We start from the raw sequence: 9,623 nt of genomic DNA, 5'->3' as shown, positions 1-9,623 counted from the left end.
AACCTGGAGAGAATGATGCAAATCAGATCTCGTTCGCACACCCCCTGGTACTGCGCTTGATCTTGCAATCGAGTGCACGATCGAGCGCCCACCTGCGCTCGATCACACCTGTAACTGTGGTCTAGCACACACAGGAGGCTTATGTTATTTTTCCGCATTTTATTATTTTCTAGCCGACTTTATGTTGTTGTTTTATTAGGGTTAGGGTTTTGGAAGTTGTTATTTCGTTATTTTATTAGGTTTAAGGTTTGGGGGGTATTTATGTTATATTTTATTAGGTTTTGGGTTTTGGGCTATAAAGATATGCTTATAGCCTCCACAGAAAATCAATTGTTGTTTTATTATTGATTTTGATTAATGAGAATACTTAGAGTTGAGTTTATTCCTCTTTTCCTTTAAACTTTAGAAATTATTTATTATTTTTAGAAGAATTATTAGGTCTTTGATAGAATCTAAATCTAGAATTATTTATCCCTTGTTTATTGTTGTTCTTCGCTGCAGCCCACAAAGTCACGCTGCATCAGCATGAAAAGTAGTTTCGGCCTCCAAGCTACAAATGGGACATATGGGATCCTCAACTACCCTTCTCCTCAGTAAGTGATCCTTCGTCAGAAAGAGGTTTTTACAAGCTCTTCATGTGAAATTTTTAACTGCATTTGGAGAGTGTATGTTCCAAATTCCCTTCAATAAAACGTTGTGCCCCCTTCTACTAGAACTCTCAGGTTGTTGGCCGATGTCCTGCTCTTTCAACATGTGGCATGCACTACTCACCGAGAACACGTCATTTTGAGTCCCTCTCCACACCAGCTTGTCCGGCTGATTGAGGCAACTGAATGGAACCAATTGAATAGCCACTTGGTCCTCCAGGGTGAAAATTTCTCTTAACAATGTTAATTTCCACCCCTGCCCCTCATGGTCAATTAACTCTTTCACTTTTGCTTCTGCATTCAAAACCTTTGGAGGAGATTTGACCATATAGGTGGATGGGTTGTGAAGCCATTTGTCACCCCAAATCCAGACATTTGATCCATCCCCAACCCGCCAAATCAACCCATCACTAACTACTTTGCAGGCCCCTTGAATACTCCGCCAAGCGAAAGAAGGTTTGGGCCCCATTTGTGCCTCCAAAATGGTGCAATTTGGATGGTATTTTGCTTTTAGAATCCGTGCCGTCAAACTGTCCTGCGAGGTCCCTAACTTCCAACATTGTTTTGCTAAGAGAGCTTGGTTGAAAATGATGAGATCCCTAAATCCCATACAACCTTGTGATTTTGCCACTCCTAGCTTCTCCCAAGTCATCCAATGTATGTGTTTCTCATTTGATTGATTCCCCCACCAAAATCTCTTCATCAAAGAATTAATATCATTGCATAAAGCCTTTGGTAGAGGGAAGACACTCATGCTATACATAGGGATCGCTTGAACTTCCGCCATTATCAATATCTCTTTTTTAGTTTGAGAAAGGAAATTCAATTCTTAGTCTTGCAACCTCTTCCACACCCGGGTCTTGATGCTTTGGAATTCCGCCATTTTGGATTTTCCAACTAAAGCCGGGAGCCCTAAGTACGTATTAAACCGCTGCGAATCTAGAATTCCTGCCACTTCTAAATTTTTTTTCTTGACCTCGATCTCAGTATTCCTGCTAAAAAAGATAGCATTTTTTTCTTTGTTCAACCGTTGTCCTAAAGCACATTCATAAGTACCCAAAACTTTTGTTATCCGGTTCCAATGCTCCAAATCAGCCTTGCAAAATAGTAAACTGTCATTTGCAAAAAATAGGTGATTGATCTTAGGGCCCCTTTTTGAAGTAGGCACCCCATTCAATATACCCATTTTGCCCCGCCTTGACAAGGAGAGAGCTCAATGCTCCGCACATAGTAAGAGCAAATAAGGTAAGATGGAGCCTCCTTGCCTTAAGCCCCGTGAAGGGTAAATATGGCCCACAGGATTACCATTCACCAAGAGGGCATAGTTGGCTGAACAAACACACATCATGATGAGATTAACCCACCTCTCATTGAAACCCATTCTTCTCATAATAGCCTCCAGGAAGTCCCACTCCACCCTATCATTTGCCTTGCTCATGTCCAATTTGATAGCCATATACCCCTCCTTACCCCACATACGAGTATGCATAGAATTCAATGTCTCTTAGACGGCCAAAATATTATAAGTGATCAACCTTCCCGGTATAAAGGCACTTTGGTTCATAGAAATCCGGTTAGGCAAAATCACCTTAATTCTATTAGCAAGGACTTTGGAGATAATCTTATAAAAAAACATTACACAGACTTATAGGTCTGAACTCCGTCACCCTTTTAGGATTAGGAGTCTTAGGTATAAGTGCTATATAAGTAAAATTGAGCTCCCTTTCAATTATACCAGAATTTAAAATTGCTAGTACAGATTGACATACCTCCTCACCCACCACCTCCCAATTGTCAGGAAAAAAACCCATAGAGAAACCATCGAGTCTCGGGGCTTTGTGGGGTGACATTTGTTTCAAAGCTGTAATTACCTCCTCTACAGAAAAGTCCCTCATCAAACCTTCATTCATCTCGGAGGACACATGGCACTCAAGCTCTTCCAACCAGAGGTTTGGTTCGGTTTGGGCCTCTGATGTAAATAAAGTTTGGTAATAATTAACAAACACTTGCACCACGTCCACTTTTGACTCCCAAGACTGCCTCTGCTCGTCAATAATACTGTCAATGGAATTTCTTTGATTTCTTTGGGTTGCACATGTGTGGAAGTATTTAGTATTTTTATCTTCCTCCTTGAGCCATGCCTCCTTTGATTTTTGTTTCCACTTTATTTCTTCTTTTTCCAAAAGTGTCTGCAACTCTTTTTGGAGGCCCAATATTTTTCTTCTCTTCGAGTCCCCCATCCCACGCTAAAGCTCTTTTAATTGCTGCGTTTTATAACTCAACTCTTTTTCTGCTCCCCCCAGCTCCTTCTTTCTCCACCGTAATAGTCCCTTTGAGCAACTATCAAGTTCCCCCTTCATATTTCTTCACCTGTCCTTATGATTGAATTTCTTCTTCTAGACTTGCCTAACCACATCCTTTGACCCTTTTTCCTTCGCCCAATGAGCCTCATACCTGAATAGTTTCATCCTCCTCCCACCCTGGCCGAAGTTGTTATAAGTAAACAATAGCGGCATATGGTCCGAATTGAGTAAAACTTCACTCGAAATAATCACGTCTGGGTGAATTGCGCACCATTCAACATTCGCTATCACCCTATCCAGTCTGGCTTGGATAAAAGAATTCCCTTCTTGCCCATTATTCCATGTAAAACACGACCCATTACACTTGAGATCTGATAGCTCACAAAAAGAAAGGGTATTTCGAAAAGCATCCATCTAACCCAAAGACTGCTCATTCCCACCCCTTTTTTCAGCTTTATCCGTGATCTCATTAAAATCCCCGAAGCAGACCCACGACTTAGGATCAAGACCAGCTAAATGGCGCAAAAGTGCCCATGTTTCATGTCTCTTATGAGGTTCCGGGTTCCCATAAAACCCCATCAATTTCCAACTCTCCCCTCCCCTCTTCGGAGTAACTATAGCGTTAATATGTTTACGACTATAGTTTTGGATTTCAAGATCCAAGTCCTCCTTCCATAGCAATGCTAAACCTCCACTTCGTCCCACACAATCCACAACAAAGCAATTTTGAAATCCCACCTTGCTTCTTATTTTCTCGATCTCTTTTTGTCGTACCTTGGTTTCCATAAGGAAAACCAGGTTAGATCTCTTGACTTTGCACAACCGACAAAGTTCACAAACTGTCCGCGGGTTCCTAAGCCCTCGGCAGTTCCAGTTGAGGGTGGTTATTGTGGTCGGCGATGCTATGGTGCAACACCCGCCAATCCCAAACCATTAAAATTTTTTTTGAAACAACTCTTCTCTTCCCTACTCAACCCACTTTTCCTCCCTCTCTTCTCTCCTGAGAGATCCCCATCCATATCCCTTTTTGACTGTCTTTTACGTGTTTCTATCTGAGCACAAATCGAACTAGTTTGGGTTGACCTTGCCCTTGCCCTTGCTTTTCTTTTCCACGTTAAGTTATTTTACGCTGACTAGTATTACAAACACTCAATTTTTACTCACTTTCTTACGTGCTTTTTAAAATTTTTAAGAGTACATAAATATGAAGTGCAGAGTTACACAGTTGGTTAGTCTGTTCATGAAAGAGTAATCAATGAAACAAAATTTGGGAATAGGAAAAATTATTTTTTTATTTTTTTATTATTATTTTTTTAAGCTTATGCTTTTGCCTTTTATTTGTACTTTCCTCAGCCTCAAATAGATTTTTGTATTTGAATGCATTATCAAATCCAATGAAGGGGCCATAGAGAGCCATAGAGGTTGAGCAGGCCGACTCGAGATATTTTGAGGACTTAGGCGAAAAGTTTAAGTGGGACATTTTTTTTTATATATTTAAATATTAATTAAATAATATTTATTTTAAAATTAATTATATTTTTATTGAAAAATCATTGTTCTCGCTTTTAGGGGTGCAAAATTACTAATTAAGTTTTTATATTCAAAATTTTTTAACATCCTCTTTTCAATTGATAATATGGCTAATTCATTTAATCTCTATTGTGACATTGTTGATCTTAGGTAGGATTTTATCAATTTTAATTTCGTTGTTCTTAATTGGAAAAATATTTTGAAAAATAAAATAAAAAACTAATAATGAAAGTGATTGATTGATGTTTTGGTAACTAACTTTTTTGGTAACTAACCTTTTTTTTTTTTTTTTTTTTTTATCACTAATTGCTAGCAAATAAGGAAATTATGGGGAAGAAGAGGATAATTTAAATCTGAATAAGGCTTGAATAGGGATATAATCTTATAAAGAGAAAATTGGAAATTTATAAAGAGAGGAGTTTGTAATTGAATAAAATATTTTAGAAAATTTCAATTTTCAAGTATTTATTTATTTATTTTTCCCATTTGATTTTAAACGTTGAACACAATCTTCGAAACTGGATCCTCTCCAATTTCCCATTTGATTTTATTTTTTCCATTTGATTTCAAATTAAGTCAATCAAAAGAAAAATTAGTTTTTTAGAGAAATCTAGGCCTCACAATGCAAACACTGATTTTGATTAATTCTTATTGCTTTATTCATAAGATAACAACTTTAAAATATATGAGCTATTACAAAGTCCATAAGAAAAATTAGGATCAAGTCATCAATCTATAAACTCTTATGAAAATATATACCTAATATTACTCTTGTGATATTTTGCTTTTATTTTTGTGGGTTCTAAAGTTTTGTTTATAACCGTACTGGTACTGCCGGCCGGTTCAACCCTGACAATGAAGTTAATCCATCTCGAGACAAACTTGTAGTTGTGGGAGACTCTTACGGAATAAATATTGTCGTCTTTTACTTGGCAAATGTTTCACTGTTTTTTCCTCCTAATTTTATTGGATGGCTGCTCACCTACCCTTCACCATTCGTTGTTGCACCAACAAGTTCTTGACACGTCTTTGCCATAATCTGAAATTACCAATTCCGTCAAACTTTATCACTTCTTGTTGCACCAACAAATCCTTGACACGTCTTTGCCATAATCCGAAATTACCAGTTCAGTCGAATTTCATCACGTTGAATTTCGTAGAAGATGTGTCAATCCCCGCCATTGTATAATTAGGCTCTGATACCATTTATTAGGAGATAAAGTTGTTATGGAGTTTTTACCAAGAGTACATTAATATACCTAATTGAACACAACTCTAGCCCAAAAGCCTAAGTTAATGGGTTAAGGTCCACTTAGGTATATTAAACATTCTTTTTTTTTTTTTTTTATATTTTCTCAATGTGGGACACAACATTCATAAGTGCACTTACAACAATACTTCTCAGGAACCACAGGTTGATCAAAGAGCTTGTCTGGATGCCCCTCGTTCACTAATTCAAAGGTGAATAGGAAGGTCTCCATTTCTTCAAGCCGTGCACCAAAAGCTAGTCTCTCACGGGCAGTGTGGTCCCAAATTGTTTTTGCCTTTTTCCTTGCCACGTCAGTACGTAAGGTTTGTTAGTAAAAAGCCTATGTAAGTGTAGCAATTCTCTTGTTACATATATGTCATACTCCGGGTGACATAAGTGTAATAATTAAACTTAAAAATAGCATTATTTTTGTTTTTTAAGCAATTGTGATAAGCTGATTTTTTTTTTTTTTTCGTGTGACATACTTCATTCATGATTTGTTGATCCGTGTTGTTGCCAGGAAACGGCATAGGACATAAAAATGACGATGAATATTCGTATTGTTCATTTGTTTCTCTTTTTTGTTCTAAAAGTTTAAGCTGATTGAAAAATATAAATTTATTAATATAATTTATATTTTAACATTTTTTTTAAAGTAATACAGATCAGGTCAAGAGAGAGGGGGAGTTCCTTTCTCAATTAATTAAAAGAAAAATGCAAAATTAGTCATCACAGTTTACCTGATTTGTAATTAGCTCCGTGAGGTATTAAAATGAACTAAGAAGTTGTTGAAGTATTCAAAATAATAATAATAATAATAATTTACTCCATATATACTGTCAAATTTTGTCTATTGACTTAATAGATTTCGATAGTGTGACACGCCAGACCCAAAAACATAGTGACACATGTCCTATTTAAGTCATGTCACATTAATGGAATGTGTTAAATCATTAGACAAAATTTGACTATAATGACTAAATTATTTTTTTGACATTCCTCGTAGACCTCTTAAGTTTATTTTGATACCACAGAAAATTAATTATAAATAAAGTAAACCACATGTATTAATTTTACAAATTTCCCATTAATTAATGTAATGCATTTACGTCCATTTAATGGAGTTATGTGGTAGAATATTATTAAAAGTCTCTCTTCTGTCTCTCTTTTGTTCTTCTAGGAATAATGAGGCTCTTTTGTTCAAGATTAAAAAACATAAAACACAAACTACATACTTTTATGCAGAAAAGAAAAAAACAGAAAAAAGAAAAGAACAAATGACATTTTAAATGAGGAAATAAAGAAATAAGCCCAACAGCTAGACTACGTACATAATCGTCAACCCAGCTCGTAGACCAATTCTTCTTTCAGTAACGAACTAACTGCTTAGACTGTTGGGAGATAAGCATACCGCCACCGACCTATGTACGGGTTGGGTCAAGCGGTTCCGATCTTCGAACAAAGGCATTGAGAAATATTCTTACCTTCCGATACACATAGAGATACAGCAAGAACAACAGTAAAGCAGCACAAAACAAGAACGGTACAACATAGAGATCCTCCCTCCATGAACGTGGCGAAAACCTCGGAAATGTGATGTATAATGAAAGGATAAAACATAGTGAGAGGGTACAAATGGGTATAGCGAACAGAAAATAACCATAACCACCGGGAAGGAGGTAGTATATTGCAGAGATTGAAGCAAAAAAGAATGAACCAGTACAAAGCATAGCATCGACAAAGAGTTTTCGAGCATGAATACGATAGGTGTATTGGATGTATTGGTTAAACGATAGGTGTTATCTAGAAAAATTTCTCCAGGGGGCTTGAGTACTGTCTGGAAGCTGATTGTTATAAGCAGAGCAGCAACCACCAACAATGCCGCACGCATTTCAGTTGTGATATGCGATCTCCGACGGAGGAAAATTACGTATACTCTCTCATCAAATCGGACAGGAGATCTGAAGTACGCAGCGAGAGGTCAACGAAGACCCCAACGCCTCCTTGCTCCGGCACAGCGTATCATATGCCTCATTTGTGCTTTGTTCACCAAGTTTGCTTCATTTTCCAAGATTTCCAACGCTGAAAGACCCCTTCTATTCTGGATGTTTGTATCCAATGGAAACTTCCTTAACCATCTCACGATCTGCACAGCGTAGAGATATGATGCACAATCACTGATACCCATCCATCTCATTGAATTCTCTATTCTTTAGTTAAAATTTAGCTTAAAAACTCACATTTTTAAGTTTAACTAGCAACTTTTCAAAACCATTACACAATGAACTTTCTAAATCTCACTCTATTCTATTTAAATATAGTTGTTATTCTATCAAATATTCTCTTTTATTCTCAAAAGCACCCATGTGGAGAGAAAGAGAGGGATCCGGATCCCCTTCCATTAAGGGGTTAATTGGAGATTCTTCAATTGTCCATCTAAACCGTTCAATTTGATCCAACACTCTACAGAATGCCACGTGTCATACTATAATTAAATAATAAGGTATTATTTAATTTTAAAAAAGAAAATAAAAATAAAAATAATAAAAAATAAATTTTTTTATTATTTTACTTTTATTGTCTTTTTAAAAATTAAATAATATTTTATTATTTAATTATAGTATGACACGTGGCATTCTGTAGAGTGTTGGATCAAATTGAACGTCCCAGATGGACAATTGGAAAATCTCAAATTATCCCCTCAATTGGAGGGGAACCCGATCCTAAAGAGAGAGGGGAGAAGAGAGGAATAAATATAAAAATAAGATAAACTGGAAGATTGTTTCTCCAAATGTAGAGTACAAATCTGATAGGATTTAGAGCATTCAGAGCAGCTTTCTCGTCATTTTTCTTAAATATAAGGATTAAAACTACTTTTTACTTTCCTATCTAAATACACTCCACAATAGCTTTCCTTAACACTTTCTTATATCATTAAAATAATATATTTTTTACTTTTTTTTTTTAAAAAAAAAAAAAATCTAAAAGCCTTTTATTTTCTCTCATCCCTGTCTACTTTCTCTTTTTCTTTCAATCTCTCATCTCCAGAAATTGAGTTTCTTTTCTTTGTCTATGGTCTCCTGTTATGGATGTGTTCACATGCGCCATGGCTGAAGCAAATCATGTTTTTACAGATTTTGTAGATTCTTGATTGCTAGTGTGATTTTTCTGATTAGTTTTTAATTACCATCGGGTGTTTTTGCTTCGACTACAGGTGGGTTTTTTTGTCTTTGATTACTGACGGTGAGAGCGGAGAGGAGAAGAAACCATAATCTTTGTTTTTCTTCTACGTTGCTTCGTACGGTAATGAGGGTCTTCTTGGCTTCTTCTTGATTTACATATTTTTTGTTCTTCGTTTGGAGAGAGAGATGGGAGAGGATAGGAGAGAAGAGAGAGATGTGTAGAACATGGATAACATGAAGAGAGATGTGTAGAACAATATATTATTTTCTTATTTTAATCTCTTTAATTTATAACATTTTCTTTTGTTTTTGTCTCTTTTCAAATTTGTGTGAGTGTAAAAGAATAAAGTCCCACTTGAAAATATGTAAGAAGTGTGAGTGGTTAAAATAGCATTGTTGGGCTCAAACCCATAAGCTTAAACTTTTGGATTATGGGGTATCTCAACATTATATATTATATTATGAGCTCACTAAAAAAGACTCCCAAGGTATTTATCTTGCAACAACTAATATCAAAGCCAAGTTTAGTTTCTTGGGACGGGTGTCTAGATGCATCTGGTTTGGAATTGTGTCTACTCTCATAACTCGTGTACGCGTGATACTCTTAAAAATATAAAAAGATTCATAAGCGAAGGAGAATTGAGTCAATAATTAGGAGGAGATTATTGAGTATATATAAGTGTGAGTGTAAAATAATAGAATGAGTTACACA

The 9,623-nt window shown here is 36.1% G+C and overlaps 1 protein-coding gene across 1 annotated transcript; it reads right to left on the bottom strand.

The window, feature by feature from the left end:
• Nucleotides 1-633: 633 nt before the first annotated feature.
• On the bottom strand, nt 634-1,434 carry LOC132174171 (uncharacterized mitochondrial protein AtMg00310-like). Its single transcript, XM_059585864.1, has one exon. The coding sequence runs from the start codon at nt 1,432-1,434 to the stop codon at nt 634-636; it is 801 nt and encodes a 266-aa protein (XP_059441847.1).
• Nucleotides 1,435-9,623: the final 8,189 nt, after the last annotated feature.

This window comes from Corylus avellana, chromosome ca3 (assembly GCF_901000735.1).
Source record: "Corylus avellana chromosome ca3, CavTom2PMs-1.0".
NCBI classification, from domain to species: Eukaryota; Viridiplantae; Streptophyta; class Magnoliopsida; order Fagales; family Betulaceae; genus Corylus; species Corylus avellana.
This window is presented reverse-complemented; position numbering and strand designations above follow the sequence as displayed.

Bases quoted from the DNA above. Each gene is read 5' to 3' on its own strand.
- LOC132174171 (XM_059585864.1), bottom strand. From the start codon at position 1,434: ATGGCGGAAGTTCAAGCGATCCCTATGTATAGCATGAGTGTCTTCCCT.